Here is an 18933-nt window from a genome sequence, read left to right as displayed (position 1 = left end):
GAACACATACTTTTTATAGATAAATTGAGATAGTCATAGGATGGAGGTGATGGACGAAGAAGCTTTAAGCAGCCAAAGAAGAGTTTTTGGCGAAGCTTTGAGCAAAGAGCTAAGCTTTATAAATAGATGAAATGGCAGCGATTAAAGAAATTATAAAAAAAATTGATTATAGTGTAAATAATCGATTGCATTTTGTAATTCAGGTGTGACTTTATTAAGATTTCATTTGATTTTGGAATAGCTTCCGTGCTGATTTAATTTATTTGCTTATCTTTTAACTGAAATATGGATTAGATTACCAATATTTGCACGATATCATACGTAGTAGTACTCACCTAAACAGTTATATACCCGATAATGATAGAGGAAAGACGTAGTGTATATTGAATATCATGACCCTACAGCTTCCCTACTACTGCTCTCTCGGTGCCGATCCTAATAGTCTTCACACCTCCTTCAATTTTCTTATACTTTCTTTTGTCATTAACTTCTGCAACATTCATGGTATTAGATCTAATTTTCAATATGTAAAACACATCATCTCCTCTAATAAATATAATCTTTTCCTCACCGAAACACAGATGTCTGAGGCAACTGACAGTAGCCCCTCCTCTGTTCCCTCTTACCTTGTCTATGTTCATCTTCGTTCCAAAACTGGATGATGCGTATATGTGCGCAACAACTTAACTTGGTCTCGTGCCCACGCTCTTGAATTTTGCGAGTTTTCACCATCTAGCTCTGACTCAATAGTCACCCTAACTAAATTCAACTCCCTTAACTCCTCTGACTTTGTCAGAGCCAGACCCAGGGACTAAACTCCGAGTTGAATTGCTGGCCTGGGTTGTGTCCGGCAGTACAAACTTGGCCGACAGGTGGCCCTCAGTTCGTGTTGTTTATATTGCAGCGTCGGAAGCACCACGTGGCTGCTGTTATTTTTGTTATTTTCAGGACAAATTGTGATTGACATTTTTGACGTTTTGTGCCAACATATCCTCAACATCTTCAAGAGCAAGTGGGGTGAAGAGGAAGGTCACCAACTTAGACCACAAATCAGAAATTAGAGCTGCTGAGCAAACTGGACCAGGGTGTGTCTGTGGCAAGAGTGTGAGGAGTATGGTACGAATAAACAAACTGTTTCTTATATTCGCAGGGCCAAAGACAAGTTGAGAGGCTATGCAGTGAAATTTAATGTGGACAGCATGGGAAAAGTTGGTGAAAGAACGCGCATGAAAGCCAAGTACAAACGTAGGTTTGGAGGAGGCAATGTTTAAGTCAGCGTTTCTCAACCTTTTTTACCCTTGTGTAACCCTTAAAAATAAATTATATGTCTCAAGGAACCCCTGCGTAAAAACAAAATTATATACCATATATTTTTCCTTTTATTTTCATCGTATTTCACGTGACAAACATCATAATATATTTATTTTAATAACTGGTTTAGGGAAAAATAATATATCACAATAACCAATAATTTATTGTGCGTGTTTAGTTATATTACATATATGAAATTCAATAAAAAGTAAAAAACTGCCTTAGCTTATCTTACTTGCCCTTGCGGAACCCTTAGGCCCGGTTCACACCAACGTCTCCGTCTTCCGTCTCCGTTGTTATTGTCCGTTTTCCCGTGTTTATGACGTCATAGGATAAGCGGCGGATGGGATGGCCTCCGCTAGTCCGCTTGTAAACACAGCATCAAGATCAAGGACAACATGGCGTGGTCAGCGATGCGAAAGGAAGAGGAAAATCGGGACAGAAGGAGGAGAAGGTTGTGGTCACGACGTCTCCTAGGGAGGCCTTTGCGTGGAGAAAAGGCAGTATTGATGGTTTTTGAAAAGAGGGCTGACCCTTCGATGACCTTGTGGGATTTCTCGAGCCTCACCTCGAGAAAGAACACACTAACTACAGGGAGCTTATCGGTGTAGCAGAGCGCTAGTGGAAGACTGGAATCACGTGGCTGGCTGTTGTTGTTGTCGTCACAGACAGTGTTGCCTCTTCTCCATTCACAGGCGTTTTCTCCGCATAATATTAAATTGTCCTTTACAAATTCGCACACATATACATGTACAACATATTATATATCAATTACAATATTTCTGATTATCATTAATATGTGTTTCACCCAAATTATTATATTATTTAATTCTTAGAAAAGAGCGGATTCAAGTTAACTCGTCCGCTAAACGGATTCCGCTGGAACGGAAGCGGAAAGAAGTGACCATTCCCCGGTTCATAGGCAAGCGGAAGCGTATGACGTCACACTTGCCACGGACGACGGAAGACGGAAGACGTTAAACCTTGGTGTGAACCGGGCGTAGGGACCTCTTGCGGAACCTTAGGGTTCCGGGGAACCCCGGTTGAGAAACCCTGGTTTAAGTGGTACGAGCAAGAGAGGGCTGCAGGGGTGCAGGTGACAGGCATCTTTCTGCCGAACGCTGCAGAAACTATGGCATAGCATATGGGGATGAAGAACTTCAGAGCAAGCGATGAGTGGCTGTGGTGATTCGGTCATCGTCACGAGATCACAAACAGAAAGCTGCACGGCGAGACTGGCTCTGCTGACACGGCGTCTGTTGAACCATTCAGAAAACAGCTTAATAAGCTGATCAAAGATGAACAGCTGCTTATGGCTCAGCTGTACAACGGTGATGAAACCGATCTGAATTGGAGATCTCTGCCAAACAATACAACACTAAAGCACACATGAAGATCAAGTCAACGGCAAGATAAGTGAGGAGGATGAGTAAGGAGAGATTCTCAGCCCTGTGTTGTGCCATGTCGATGGCATGCACAAGCTTAAGTTGGCCGTGGTTGGAAAATCAAAACGCCCACGCGTACTGAAAGATTACATGACACAAGTCCCAGTTATTTACTACCACTCCAAGAAAGCATGGTTCAATACTGGAATTTTCCACGATTAGTTTCAGGTATCAGAGGGAAGAACTGAAATTTGATGATGATGAGATAAAAGCTTTTGTGTTGTTAGGGAACGCTCCCGCACTTCCCAGATGGGAACCACCTTGTTGTGGTGGGGGGATGGATGGATGGATGGATTTTAATTTTAGGTGCCGCAACATCTACGGTCATATGGCGCCTCTGCAATAATGTAAAAAGACAAAATTGTTGATAAAAACAACTAAAAGCAGTTAAAACTTATACAATAGCTAAAAAAACTAATAATACAATAAAACTAAATAAAAGAAAAATACATATAATGAAATAAAATAATATTCACAACTTTGGGAGAAGACCAACTTCTCCCAAAAAATTAAAAACGTCATGTCCTTGGGCCAGGCACTCTGGTCCAAGGATCTTTGAGAGATAATAGACATCCCTATCTCTACTGCGACAGCGGTAGAGGTAGCAGTGTCTTAAATCAGTCAAACTGGGACACTCCACTAGTAGGTGCCGCACCGTAAGCGGCACCAGGCAGTCATCAGACTTTTTATTAAATCTTTATAATATGATTTGGCATACCGGTGACTTTCCATCTTCTTGGGCTGTGGCAGTGGTTCTCCCATTTCCGAAACCTGGGAAAAAATAATCTTCAGGCTACGAACTATCGTCCTATATCGTTGACGTCCTGCATTTGTAAAGTATTAGAAAAGATGGTTAATGTAAGACTCATGTGGGGGAAGTACCTGTTCTTGGTACACTACGGCTTCCGAAAGATGAGGTCTACTACTGATGCTCTTTTATCCCTAGAGTCTTCTATTTGTGAGGCCTTCGCTAATCACCACCAAGTAACAGTGTTTTTTGACCTGGAGAAGGCCTACGACACGGCTTGGTGTCATGGCATTTTACAGTCTTTGTTTAATTTTGGCCTTCGTGGCCACCTTCCTATTTTTATTCAGCAGTTTTTATCCAGACGTCTTTTACAGGTTCGAGTGGGGAGTGTTCTCTCTGAGGCTACTGCTCTAAATGCTGGTGTCCCACAGGGAAGTATTCTTAATGTTACACTATTCGCAGTCGCCATTAATGGTGTTATTGATACTCTCCCAGATGGCATTCACAGCTTCTTATATGTTGATGATTTATGTATTTCATTTGCTGCTGCTAGGATGTCACTGATTGAGCGCAAGCTCCAACTGGCGATCAATAGGGTGTCCAGTTGGGCCAACATGAACGGTTTTCGATTTTCCACCTCCAAGACCGTAGCCATGCATTTTTGTCGCAACCGTGGTGTCCATCCAGACCCGGATTTATACCTCGCCAATAGACGCCTCTCATGCGTGGAGGCGACTCGATATCTTGGCCTTTTATTTGACAACCGTCTCACCTGGGTTCCCCATTTCCGTTCTCTTAAGGCGTCTTGTCGGCAGGCATTATCCCTTCTTCGGGTTTTAAGTCACACCTCTTGGGGTGCGGACAGGGACACGTTGCTGCTGCTTCACCGTACACTCATACTTCCCAAGCTGGAATACGGCTGTGAGATCTACTCATCCGCAACGGATGCACGACTACGCACGCTTGACTCCGTGCATCATGCTGGGGTCCGCTTGGCTACAGGTGCATTTCGGACATCTCCAATACCTAGCCTTCTAGTGGATGCTGGTTTCTGGCCGCTCGACCTCCGGCGCCAGTCTTCGATGCTCCGGTGTTGGTTTCGCACCCAGTAAGTAAGTTTATTTGGATTCTTCATGTGCATTACAGGCATAGTATAAAACCACTGAATGTACATAGATATTTCCTCCAGGATGACCAACTAAAGTTTAACAACTTATTTCCAGTAGGGTCCCTTTTTCTATCCAGCAAGATGGGGCAGACAGCACAGGAGTCATTATACATATAGAAATGGCACACAGTAATACTAAATCTAAGACTTATTTACCTACTCTTCCATAAAATTAACAGTAAAGCCTAAATCTACATTCTAAGACAGTCATGGTTAAAAATAAACATAGTCATTTGATTCAGCAGCTCTTTCTTCATCCTGTAAATATTTCCTGAGAGCTACTTTGAACAGGTGTTTGGATTTTATGATTTGTAGGTTTTTTGGTAATGAGTTCCAGTCTCTAATGGCTGTGTGATAGAATGTATGTGCTGAGGGACCCTGTGCGATTGACATACAAAAGTTCAAATCATTATTTCTTGTCCTAATTGTATTGGTATCTGTTTTCCTTTGGAAGTGTTCTGCAAGATATGTTGGTCCTCTGTTGTTATGAATATTGTGTGCGTGGCTTAATTTTAATTCTTTTACCCTATTCTTAACACTAAGCATATTTACTTGTTTTCTCTCCGCTTGTCCTATATGAGATCTGGGGTCTAAGCCTAAAATAAATCTAATAATCTTGTTTTGACATATTTGTAGTTGTTTCTTAGATCTACTTGTCAGTCCAGAGTACCAAGAGGAGCATGCATAATCAAAATGAGGTTGAATTAGGGCGCTACATAAGGTTTTCTTAATTTTCTTATCAAGGTCCTTTGCTTGTCTGTACATGAATTTTAACCTTGCATTTATCCTCTTGATAATCTGTGTACAGTTTAGCTCTCCTGAGACATACTGATCCAAAAGAACTCCTAAGTATTTTACTGATTTTACACCATTTAATTCCTGACCCAGACATGTTATATTAAAATCATCTACATTTTTAGTTTTGTTTTGATCCCACTAACATAATTTCCGTTTTTCCTAAATGCAGAGACAGCTTGTTATTTATCATCCAGGTGTTACATGATTCCAGTTCTTTACTTAGTCTATTTTTAATAATATCTACATCCTTGTGTGGAACAATCAAAATGCTGTCATCTGCATATAGCAACAGTTTACATGAGACACTGATTTTCATGTCATTTACATAACACAGGAACAGTAGTGGACCTAAAATGCTCCCTTGTGGTACCCCACAGGATATATTTCTGGTTTCCGAGCAATGTTCATCAATTTTCACGATTTGGCTTCTTCCACTTAGATAAGAGTAAAACCATTCCACTGACTCTACACCCATTGCTTTTAATTTTTCACACAAGATATGGTGGTCAACAGTATCAAATGCTTTTTGCAGATCCAGGAGAGCTAAGCCCGTATACATCCCTTTTGACATATTAGTTTTTAGTAAGTCTAGTAAATGAGTCAGACATGTATCTGTGGAATGACTGTCTCTAAAACCTGATTGAAATTCATAAATGATATTGTTTTCTTTTAGGTAATTCGATAACTGATCATATATAGTTCTTTCTAGTACTTTAGATATTATATTAAGGATACTGACTGGTCTGTAGTTACTTACTTCTTGCCTGTTACTCTTTTTGTACAGTGGTTTTACTCTAGCTTCTTTGAATCCTTGTGGCACTTCATTTGTATATATTGACTTATTGATAATGTGAGTTATTGGACCTTTTAGTATTGGTGCTCCATCTTTTATATACCTCGCTGGTATACAGTCTAAACCGGTACTTTTATTTATTTCTAGTTTCTTTAGTAAATTGAATACATAATCTTCAGTTGTCCCAGTAAGTTTGAACTTATTTTCTATAAGTCCTTTGGATCTGTAGTAGTTTTTGAAATTATAAGAGTCCGTAGTGAAAATCCTATCCGCATATGGCAATTTACTAACCAACTTTGATGCTATGGTTGTAAAGAATTTGTTAAAGTATGATGCTATTTTCTTTCCGTCAAAACATAGTTCTTCCTCAATTTTAAGCACTGTTTTTGTATCTTCTTTTGATTTTCCAGAATAACCTAAATTTTTGAGCCGTTGCCATAATTTCTTGCTATTGTTATAGTTTTCTTGTATTTTATCGGAGATATATGTAGATTTTATCTTTCTTATATTTTGTTGTAGTTTGTTTCTTGATTTGCAGAATTTGTCATATTTATCTTTGCTGTTTTTATCCTTTTTATATTCACCTAAAAGTCTATCTCTTTCTTTAATCATGTCTAGCACTTGCGGAGTTATCCATGGTTCGGTTCTTTGTTTAATTCTAATTTCTTTTACCGGAGCTACCTTGTCAATTACTTTAATTAAAATGTTTTAAAATTGTTCCATGCTTCATCGACTGTTTCTGCCTCATAAACATTGTTCCAGATTTGGCTCCCTAATTCCTCATTGAATATCTGTGCATCATATGTTTTCATTGATCTGATCTTGATACTCTTATGACTATTTATACATGCCTTCACTGTCTTTCTAGTACAGTATATTACATAGTGATCACTAATTCCTATTGGCAGTACTCCCTGTTGACTAATTTTTTTCAGGTTTACTACATATTATATGGTCTAAAATAGCTGATGATTTACCAGTTTCCCCTGGTCACCTCACTTATTAGTTGTTCCATACCAAACATTTTCATGAAGTTTACATACCTTTTGTACAGTTGCCCTATTCTCTTAAGAAAACATATATTCATATCACCCTGAATTATCACTTCATCCTCTTGGGAAAATTTTGTAACATTTTCTTCTAGCAAATCTAAGAAATTATTTTGCTGCGGAGGTCTGTAGCAACAACCAACAATAATAGGTCTTGTTTTTGGCAAAAGTACTTCACACCAAATAACTTCAAGTCCATCAGTGTCTATATCATTTCTCTGGTTGAAGGTTAAACATGATTTTATATACATACACACTCCTCCATTCCTATTTCTATCTTTTCTTATTACCTGGTATCCACTAATTTCTATTTCATTGTTGGTAACTGAATCGTCAAGCCAAGTTTCTGAAATGCACATTACTGCCGCATTAGTTTTAAGTGCCAATAATCTAACTTCCTCCAATTTATTCATGAGTGAGCGGCTGTTTATATGTATTATGTGTAACCCTTTGTTATTAAATGATTCGTAAATTTTGCTGTCAGATTTGGATGGTGTAGTGATGTCAGGATGTTCATTACCTTCGTTTAAATCATTGCATATTTCTACATTTACCTGAGCATTGTCACTGTGATGTTCCTCCTGAAAAGGCAATTCAGCTAGACAGCACGAATTACACATGTATTTACACTGTCTTTCTTGCCATGTGATGTGTTTCAGGTTACCTCTAATGCACTTTAAATGAGCTACCTTATTACAAAGAACACATATCAACGATTTACTGTTCGTGTATATGCCTTTGTTGCACAATTCACATATTTTCTTTTCACTTTTCTTGTTATATATTACGTTTTTTATGCACTTTATGTGTACCATCTTAAGGGACGAAGAAGAGAAGGCCAAACAACTGAGGATAGCGTATCCGAGAAGAGATGCGATTAGTCCCAGTAACATCTCGATTCTGAAATGGTAACAGTGATAAGTCTCTCTCTCTCTCTCTCTCTCTCTCTCTCTCTCTCTCTCTCTCTCTCTCTCTCTCTCTCTCTCAGAGCACCAATATGGCTTTGCACCATTGAACTAGCAATAACACTAAAAATAATATATATGATGATATTGAAACTAAGCAATACCAAATCACCTTTTCCTGCGCTCTAGCTAAAGCTTTTGATATCATAACTGACCCAATTTTACTTTATGAAAAGATAAAAGTTTATAGAATAAAAGGTTTAGATAATGTGTAGTATACATAGTTTAAGATTTATTTGAAGAACAGGTGCAATATATACCATACAATAATTAATTTTCTTTCTATAAATGTCACTTTTAGAGTTCCATAAGGATCAATTCTTGCCCCATTATTATTTTTTTTTTTTGTAATTTTTATGATTCACATTACAAGTAGTTTTAATTTACTAAATTTTCTCTTTGCAGATGACACAAATATCTTGAAACAACAGTAAATCATGAGCTAACTAAAGAATGAAATTCGACAAAATCCAACAAATTAGAACTATTAATATTTCCTGAACAAATGCCATGGCTTCACACGCCTTGCAGACTCAAGTTCTACTGATAATCATTACTTTTTAAACAAAGTATATGAATGAATCATAATTCTTAGATTGACAGTTGCTTAAAATGGAATCCTCATATTTCTGAAATAAAAATAAACAAAGTAATTGGTATGTTGTTGCGAATCAAGTCACAATTTAACAATTACAACTTTAGATAAATGTATTCATTAGTAGCATATCCACATTTACTCCACTGAGTGTATCATGGGGAAACCCATGCAATATATTTTAACAGCATCTTTATAGAACAAAAGAAACATTATGTCTCATGGGAACGGGTGAGGCTGCTAAAAAAAAAAAAATAATAAATAAATAAATAAATATCAACAAGAAATTTCCTGACCTCAGACCTGTAGAGAAGACTGACACATTTTAAGTGCGTTTTCTGGCAAGTTAGGCACGACGGCCGCCATTTTGGTTTGCTAAGGACGATGCCATCGGCCTAAGACAGTTTCGTGGATATGAGCCCTGCATCACAAATAAGGCATATATGGAATTTTCCAGATTTCTTCTACAGTAGTCTTACAAACCAGCAATAACAACTCAGAAACGTAAATGAAACCGGAAATGTCCAGGCAACAACTTGATTTCCATGAAAAGCTTTGCAACTTGTTCCATGACGAGATTCATAATGACTACTGAAGAAAAAAGTTCAATATAAGAGTACAGTGTTATACAAATGGTCCACATTACATTTATTTATTATTATTTTTTTTTGAGTACTGTTTTTCATAGACAAACAGATGTGGACGACTCATACACCTGGCAGTTAATGTGTCAGCATTCACAGCCTTTTCTACTGATGCCACTTGCAGCGTGACCTGGGATAAATCTGCAGTAATTGATGAAGATTGCAATATCCAAGTAAGAATGATAATTTTCGCAAGTGTTGCGTTAGTACGTGAGAGACGTTACATACCTTCCCCTCAGAACTGCCACCAAGCTCAAGCCAGAGTAAAAGAAATAGGGTTATGCTGCTATTGACCAAGACTATCAGGAGGCTACTTCCGTATGACTCGATGGTTGGTGAGAGTAGTGCTTACTAACTCATTGATCGCATGTGTTTCTCTCTCTCTCTCTCTCTCTCTCTCTCTCTCTCTCTCTCTGTGTGTGTGTGTGTGTGTGTGTGTGTGTGTGTGTGTGTGAGCTTGTGTGGCGCTGGTTGCTGATTAAAAATTAGTATGAAACACACACACACACACACACGCGCGCGCGCGCGCACACACACATTGCTGGATAACCATTCAATAACATTCCTTGTCACTTGATTTGTAGATTTAGATTAGTTGCTGACTAGCCAAACCACAAATATAATCACCAATGGACGAACTGTTCGGTTTCTAAAATGTGTGGGATGTGCACAGGATAATCCGAGCTTACTTTTAAAGTACTTACAAACGTGTCGACAATAAAGTATATATCCTTAATTAAAGAAGAAAAAAATACAGTCGACATAGATGCGGAAGACATCACAGTTCTAAATCGATACTAAAAAGAAGGAAAAAAAAAAGAAAAAGGATAGTTACTGACTTAAGAAGAAAAAATACAAATATGATAAGGATCGGACACCATGTTACAGATTTATTCACCAAAATAATATATCGACTAGTCATGCTCATTAGAAAAAAAAAAAAAAAAAAAAAATCAGAATTAAACACGCGAAAAGAGATACTTATCTCTCTTGGGGTGTATTTAGTAAGTCACCTGAACGCTTTTTAGTTCTCTCCTTGCTGAAAATTTGTCTATATTCAGCCTGTTCCTAAAAAGGGTGACCGTTTTTATTCCTCAAACTACCGCTCTATTGCTTTAATCTGCTTACCTAAAGTTTTCAAATTTATCGACTCAAAACATCCTTCCAGACATTATCACTTCTTCTTCTTCAGTGACACCCAACTGTTCCCTTCTTCATTGAATATCCTCGGTCTGTCCTTTACTCTAAATCTAAACTAGAAACTTCACATCTCATCTCTTGCTAAAATAGTTTCTATGAAGTTCGGCGTTCTGAGGCGTCCCCGCTAGATTTTCTCAACCTCTCAGCCGCCCCCAGCTGCTAACTCTACAGGGGCCTCATCCGCCCATGTATGGAGAACTCTTCGAATGTATGGGTGGGTTCGATTCACACAGTTCTATTAGATAGGGTGGAATCAAAAGCTTCTCGTCTTATTAACTCCCCTCCTCTGACAGACCGTCTTCAATCTCTCTCACCGCTAGAATGTTACATCTTTTGCTATCTTCTACCTCTATTGTCATGCTAATTGATTTTCTGATCTTGCTAACATCCTCCTCTTTTCTTAGAGATAGATGATTTCCAAAAAGATATATCACTATTGATATATATAGTTATTTTTATGTATAGATAGAATTGCGTCCTATACTGATGTTTACATTTTTTTTTTTCAAAATTAGCTACTTTATGCTTACCAATTCTTTGAATATACCAATCTGTATAGGAACATTTCTAGTTCCTTCCTAATGAGCATTTTGGAAAATCTTTAATTGAGGTGTCATTCTCAGTGTTGCATTTTGTTGAAGGTGTAGGTGTGTCACGTTAAATGAGTAGAGTTTAGGACGACTCTACAGTGTTATGTGACAAAAAAGAAATGTTCGAGGAAGTCACGTCAAGGACACAGAGCATACCCGACTATTAATCTTTTCCTGTATAATAAATTACACAAAGTTGCAATCCCTGATATCTTTACATACGTCTGCTTTTATTCAATCAGCAACTAAATCTGTAACGCCTTTTCCATGTGTGATGGCTCTGAATTTTATTTATGCATATATTTCAGGTGATTTGCGATGAATATTGAAAAATAATTTGATTTGATTTTCTTAAAAGCTTCATTCTGTGTATTGATTATTTTCTTTCAGAATAGAACTGATTATCAACGTAATCAGTGTTTTCATGGAGGATCAGTCTAAGAATTATATTTTTGTGTTATCAGTAAATTTAATACCTTTTAATAGACTGGTGTTTGCTTTCTAAATGTAAGTAATTTTGCTCCTCCATCAAACATATCGAATTCTTTAGCAGCAGCATGCACATGTGTAAAATATTCTATTTCATATAATTAGATATTTTCTTTTCTTATCAGGCTGATTAGGAATGGTCAGTCAGTGTGATAACTATGTTGGGACAATTAATCAGTATAGTTATTTTTACATTTTGTCTATAATTTTCTATAATCTTGTCTAATCTTATAAGTAATCAAGAACTTGTTTTACCCTCTCTCTCTTTGAGAGAGAGAGAGAGAGAGAGAGAGAGAGAGAGAGAGAGATCAGTCAAGTAACTCGCAGATATGTGCAATTTTTGTTTTACCAGATTGTTTGCATACAGTCACCTACCATTCAGCCTACCTAGGAATAAATTCAAGCAAACGGCATCTTGGTCTGCTTCAAGTGGCTTGCAACTAAACTCGGATCATCTTTTCCCGGATAAAGTGCAAAATACTTTTTCATCACACACACACACACACACACACACACACACACACACACACACACACACACACACACCGCGTACTGTAGTGGTTAGCACGCTCGACTCACAATCGAGAGGGCCGGGTTCGAGTCCAGGCGCGGCGAGGCAAATGGGCAAACCTCTTAATGTGTAGCCCCTGTTCACCTAGCAGTAAATAGGTACGGGATGTAACTCGAGGGGTTGTGGCCTCGCTTTCCCGGTGTGTGGAGTGTGTTGTGGTCTCAGTCATACCCGAAGATCGGTCTATGAGCTCTGAGCTCGCTCCGTAATGGGGAAGACTGGCTGGGTGACCAGTAGGCGACCGTGGTGAATTACACACACACTAACCAACTAACTAACTAACTAACTATTAAACACCTATAATTTTCCTGTTATTCAGTAAACAGATGTTCACGTCAAGTCAGATCCAGTTTTGACATAGGCTTATCAGTAATTAGTCACTGGATTGGTTGTAAGACAACTTTTTCTTTTACTGGAAATTTTAATGCATGGATTTATTTTATGATGCGGTTTATTTGACAAACCAAATTAAATATGCTGAGAGAAATAAAGAGCAATATGAATTGTTGCATTAGTTTGGATGTGAAGTGCTGCTTAGCTAAGTATATAAGCAAGTTAATAACACAGGATTCATCATATTTGTTGCACATCATGTCTTCCTTCTCTGATTAGCAGATATTACAACCTTTAGATGACCATTAATGCATCAGTCACCACTTAATTTTTCATTCATCATATGTGATCATCACGTGTTTCACGCACATCCTACACGTGTATTCTATAATTACTCCCTCTCTCCCTGTCCTATGGGACCTTATACTCCTTAGGGAATTCATACCTGCAGCTGCGCTAGCTGCATCTGTCCTTCTTCCTTCACCTCTCTTCATTAATCAATTCTTGATCTCTTCTTTTTTATCGTTGGCCTCTTCATCTCTCTCTCTCTGTCTTCCTTCCTTTATCCGGGCAATTTACATTAAAGGGCCTTCCCATTATCATCTCACTCATTGTGGACCTTAGAATTTAATGTGGAGACGGTTTATTTACTTAAAAGTTTTTTTCCCTGTAGCTTGACTTAGAGCTGGTGTGAATCCGCCATAAGGAAGCTGATAGTCAGGTTCAAGACCCGCAAGGGGCAGTTAACTAGACCAAGGCCATATTTCAGGTACTATGAAAGCATGGCTAGGATTTGAAAAAAAAAAAAAAAAAGTGTTTAGACCCAACACCAAAGAGAAAAAGCTACAGCTTGAAGAATTCCTTTGTAATAAAGATAAAGAGATCAGCAGCATCATCACAGCCAATGATGGCTTTGCAGTAATTATTTACTGTCAATGAACAGTATGCAAACTCAATTTTCAAAGCATAGGTCAAAGAAGAGCATGGGCCACATGACTTTGTACTAGTAAAGCCACCAGAAATTATCAGGAAAGAAAGTATCAGGATAATAATTAACAAGAAATAACAATCTCTGGTAGGAAATAAAGTATCAGGAAAAAAGTCACACTACTAATTTTATTTAGGAAAAAAAGTAACGGTGGTCATTCTCCATAACATTGGCCATTAACTCATTGAAAAGTTAAAACATTAAAACATTAAAATGTAAAAAACATTAGAATCTAAAAAATATTAAAAGAAGTCGTGCAGGTGTTTGGGTATTGGTGGGTTGCGCCCCTTGTATATTCCTTGGTTGCGCCTGTGATATCCGAGAGATCGCTTGGTGTTCTCTCACGAAAAAAAACGCTTCTGCACAGCAAGGCCTTGATTGGCAACTCCATGAGCAAGGATGGGATGGCTTGTCTAGGGAGCTGGCCGCCTGCTTCCACATCAAGTTACGTCACTTTTTGTATGTCACCAGCGTGGTTGTGGCTCTGAATGATCCAAGTCGAACGAGGTCCTCTACAATCTCGACTCCCTTTCTCAGAACATTTCCATCTGATTTTTTTTCTTTCAGCGGGATGTTCAGCGGGTTGTGTGTGTGCTACGCTGAATCTTGTTCTTAGATGAGAAAGCCTCAGCAGAAACTGAACATTTGGGATATCTCTGAAAAAGAAACTATAGCATTCACTATTTTTGTTACTTTTTTCTTGTTACTTTGTTTCTTGTTACATTTTTCGTTACATTTTTTCGTGTTACTTTTTTCCTGCTACTTTCTGTCTTACAGTCAGGTTGATAACTTCACCGGAATAATGCAGAAATTGGTGAGAAACTTCTAAGGTAGAACACATGGATAGGTGAAGAACTGGAGAATGTGTACAAATTTCTTAACTCTCCCTACCATCAAATTTTCATACACAAACTAATAAAAAAAAAAAAAAAAAATTGGACTTACGGCCTTCAATATCATGGAATAATAGTGAAACATATATTCATATCAAATGTATGTTATGTTACACTCTGGGAGATTATTTCATCAGCAAGTGACCAAAGAGAAGAGAAGTGTACTTAGAGCGTATCAACAAATAAAAAAAAAAGGACCACTTAGTTGCTAGTCCCCTTGCAGATCTTAAAAAAAATAGCCAAAAGAAAGGGATTAATGTCTTGAAACCTCCCATTTAAATGAAGTGCATTAAAAGAAAAGAATATAAGGAATTAAAAGCGAGAAAATGATGTACGCTTACATCAGCCAGGCCACTTTGCCACTCTTAAAGCCCTCCTATAAAATACCACATAACAAAAGGAGAATTGTTGAAATCCATATCTACGTTCCTCATGCACAGGATAACAAAAAAAAAAAAAAAAAGCAGGAAAAGCCTGGGACACATGCCAATGATTTAAATAATGTACTTAAAACAAATAAATTACCTAACATAGAGACACAGCATATGCCAAAACAACGTAAGTAGTCAAGTAATAGAAAATCACGAAACAGTGACAAGAATATCTAAACCTAGCTAAGAAGCACAGCATCTAAGGTGATATTAGTAAAAGTACTTAACTTACCCTTTATCAGGAAAGAAACTTGAAGGTAGTGATGGTCCGAAAATCTCTGAAATGCATACCCTTTATTAGGAAAGAAACTTGAAGGAAGAGATGGTCTCTGAATAGGAGAGTTCATAAGAAGTAACACATTTAAATACAAAAATAAAATTTATACAGAGGAATAAGTCCTGAGAAACACATAAAAAGAGGAAATATATTTATCTTATGGACCTGGTGGGTTTCCTCCTATTGTTCCCATAAACTTGTGCTTCCGTGCTTGCACCTTGCCTGACCAAACTCTTCAAACTCTGTCTATCGACTTTTACCTTTCCTTCTTGGTGGAAGTTTCCCTACATTCAACCTGTTCCTAAATATGGTGACCGTTCTAATCCCTCAGATTACCGTCCTATAGCTTTAATCTCTTGTCTAAAGTTTTTGAATCAATAGAAAGATTCTTAAATATGTCACTTCACAATCTTCTATTTGATCGCCAATATGGCCTTCGTCTACTCTAGGCCATTCTACTGGTGGTCTTTTGGCTTTCCTTACTGAGTCTTGGTCATCCTCTTTAGAGATTTCAGTGAAACTTTTGCTGTCGTGATAAATATATCGAAAGCTTTTGATAGAGTCTGGCACAAGGCATTGATCTCAAAACTACCCTCCTACCGTTAGTCTCTCTGCAACTTCATTTCAAGTTTCCTCTCCGACTGTTGTATTGCTGCTGTGGTAGATGGCCTCTGTTCTTCTAAATCTATTAATAGTAGTGTTCCCCAAGGTTCTTTCCTGTCACCCACTCTCTTTTTGCTCTATCCACTCCTACGCTGATGATACCACCTTACACTCTTCCACGTCTTTTCAGATATTACCAACCCTTTAGGAAGTCAACAGGTCATGCAGGGACGCCACAAAACGCCTGACTTCTGATTTTTCTAAATAAATTTATTGGGACAGGAAACTTAGTATTGTTTAATGCCTCTAAAACTCGGTTCCTCCATCTATCAACTCGATACAAGCTTCCAGACAACTATTACCTTCAATGAAACTCAACTGTCTCCTTCATCCTCGGCCTATCCTTTACTCATAATCTAAACGGGAAACTTCACATCTCATATCTTGCTAAAACAGCTTCTATGAAATTAAGCGTTCTGAGGCGTCTCCGCCAGTTTTTTTTTTTTCTTCTTTTTTTTTCGCCTCCCCAACTGTCAAAGGGCCTTATCCAACCTCAATGCCTCTAAAGCTCAATTCTTCCAACTATCAACTGGACACAACCTTCCAGACAACTATCACCTCTCCTTCAGTGAAACCGCCCCAGATGGGAACCGCCTTGTCGTGGTGGGGGAGCTTGCGTGCCTCTGTGACCTGGCGAGCTAGGCTAGAGGGGGCTTAGGTCCCTGCTCTGCCCTTTCGAGGGGAAGAGGGCTACCCATGCTAGTAAGGTCGCCAATGAGGGGCCAGACTAAATGGTTCCTGCGTAGGCTGCCAGTGGACCAGTGGAGCCACCCGTTGGAGGGATCACCCAGTAGGAGCCGTTCTGTGCTGGATGGTTGGGTGTCCAGGCTGGGATGCTTTGGGAGGGGGGTCTCAGCTTTGTCGTGGACAAACATTCGTATCATGTGGGGCCTTTATTTAAAACGACTGGTCCGCATGGGGACGAGGTACCCCGTCCACGGCAGCCAGCGCTCCCATTGTAGTCCCAGTAGGTGGTTTCCCTTGCCCCTGGAGCCATTTTTTGTGTAACTCTATATGTATGGTGAAACACAAAAAACTGTCAGGTTCTCGTGAGGTGGCTGACCTGGCCCGCGAGACGTCATCTTCAGGTCTGAGTGGGAATGAAGATTCCCCTCCGCAAGAGCCTCCCGGGGAGCAATCTCCTGTTCTGGGAGTTCTTCTGAGGGGACGTATTTCTGCTGCATATGACTCCCTTGTGATGGTAAATGTTAACCCATCATTTTCTTATCACGCCTTGCACTCACTTCTCAAGGTGTATGGAACGGTTCTTCGCATTCGACTTGTTTATGATAAGGATTTTCCATCTAACCGCTGCTATGTGACCTTTCTATCATGTGACGAAACCCGTCTGGCTTATGAACATGTAGCATCTCTTCCCCTTGCCGGCTCTGGCTTTAAGACAGAACTTCTCCCCTCTCGCAATATTTCGGACCGTGACACGGACTACATCCCAAATCTTTTGACCACCATTCAGAGAGTTCAGTTCCTGAAGTCCTCCACATCCCACCTCCACGTTGGTTTGTGGCGTACTACAGAAATGGGCGCGGGAATTTTATCCATGCCTCCGGGTACTTGTCTAAAGAGATCGGCACGATTCCTGAAGCAAACCTCAAGAAATATGGTAAGGGGGTGCTAGGATGTTGCAACATCTACCATGTCCTTCTGACAGCATGTTTGAGACTATTAAGGAACATCCCACCTTTAATTACAGTAAAGGTTGTGTGTACAGTCAGGATCTCTATGAATTTCCTGAGGAGGAAATACTGGCTATGTGTCCTACCTCAGTCCAGAAAGTGACTAAGATGAGGAACTCCTCCAACTCGGTCCTTCTCACCTTTTTTGGGTCCACCCTCCCTGACCGTGTTAATGTCGGACCTATTAATCTTAGGGTGCGGCGTTTTATTTCCCGTCCTCTTCAATGTTTCCTGTGCTACGGCTACGGCCATGGCAAAAGCTCCTGCAAAGAAGCTTCTCGATGCGGTAATTGCTCAGCACTAGACCCACATTCTGAGGAGCCCCGTACACTCATACTTCCCAAACTGGAATACGGCTGTGAGATCTACTCATCTGCAACGGATGCACGCCTACGCACGCTTGACCTCGTGCATCATGCTGGGGTCCGTTTGGCTACGGGTGCATTTCGGACATCTCCAATACCTAGCCTTCTAGTGGATGCTGGTTTCTGGCCGCTCGACCTCCGGCGCCAGTCTTCGATGCTCCGGTGTTGGTTTCGCACCCACCGTCTTCCCGATTCTGTCCCTTGTCTGTCAATATTGCGGGACTCGCGTTCGCAGGCGTATGTCACTCGACCAAGTCTAACTAAACCTTTTGGCCTTCGAGTGGCAAACCTCATGATGGAGTTGTCCATCGACCCCACTCCTGTCTCCTCTTTCCGGCTCCCACGAGTTGGTTATTGGCAGCTTCCGGTTGTTTCATTATGCCTTCCTGCCATGGATGGCAAGAAAGTTTTTCTGCCAGCTCTGTCCCACACACGGTTTTTAGAACACTTTTTATCCATTCTGATGACATCTCCGTTTTTACTGATGGTTCCAAATCCGACGTAGGCGGAGCTGTCTGCCATAGTCTTAGCTTTACAGATTATTTTTACTCTCCCGGTTTCGTCTATTACATTTTCTAGTGACTGTCGCAGTGCTCTTACTGCTCTCTCTTCTTTTATTTCCCTTCACCCATTGGTTTTATCAGCCCTAGAGTGGCTATATCTACTTACCAGAAGAGGATATCGTGTTGGGTTCTGTTGGGTCGCTGGTCACAGTTTTCCAGGGAATGAACACGCTGACCGCCTCGCTAAAGAGGCAGCAAGTCGCGCTCCATCTCCTGCCCCTATTTCGTTTTGAGATGTATTTCATCTAATTCGAGTGGCGGTTGCATCATATTGGCAGAGGAGATGGCTAACGGGGGTCGCAACCTCGAAAATGGGAGAGATCACTACTTTCACACTCCCTCTGTGGACATACACCCATG

The 18933-nt window shown here is 39.6% G+C and overlaps 1 protein-coding gene across 1 annotated transcript in view; it reads left to right on the top strand.

Moving 5' to 3' along the window:
• The window catches only part of LOC123510721, a 37661-nt gene extending 21068 nt beyond the window's left edge, over positions 1-16593 (top strand). Inside the window, exons 5-7 of the mRNA XM_045266054.1 lie at positions 797-872; positions 1151-1245; positions 16499-16593. Coding sequence (XP_045121989.1) covers positions 797-872; positions 1151-1245; positions 16499-16593 — 266 coding nt within the window. The remainder of the gene's footprint in view (positions 1-796; positions 873-1150; positions 1246-16498) is intronic.
• The last annotated feature ends 2340 nt before the right edge of the window (positions 16594-18933 follow it).

The sequence above is a fragment of the Portunus trituberculatus genome, chromosome 30, assembly GCF_017591435.1.
Source record: "Portunus trituberculatus isolate SZX2019 chromosome 30, ASM1759143v1, whole genome shotgun sequence".
NCBI lineage: Eukaryota > Metazoa > Arthropoda > Malacostraca > Decapoda > Portunidae > Portunus > Portunus trituberculatus.
This window is presented reverse-complemented; position numbering and strand designations above follow the sequence as displayed.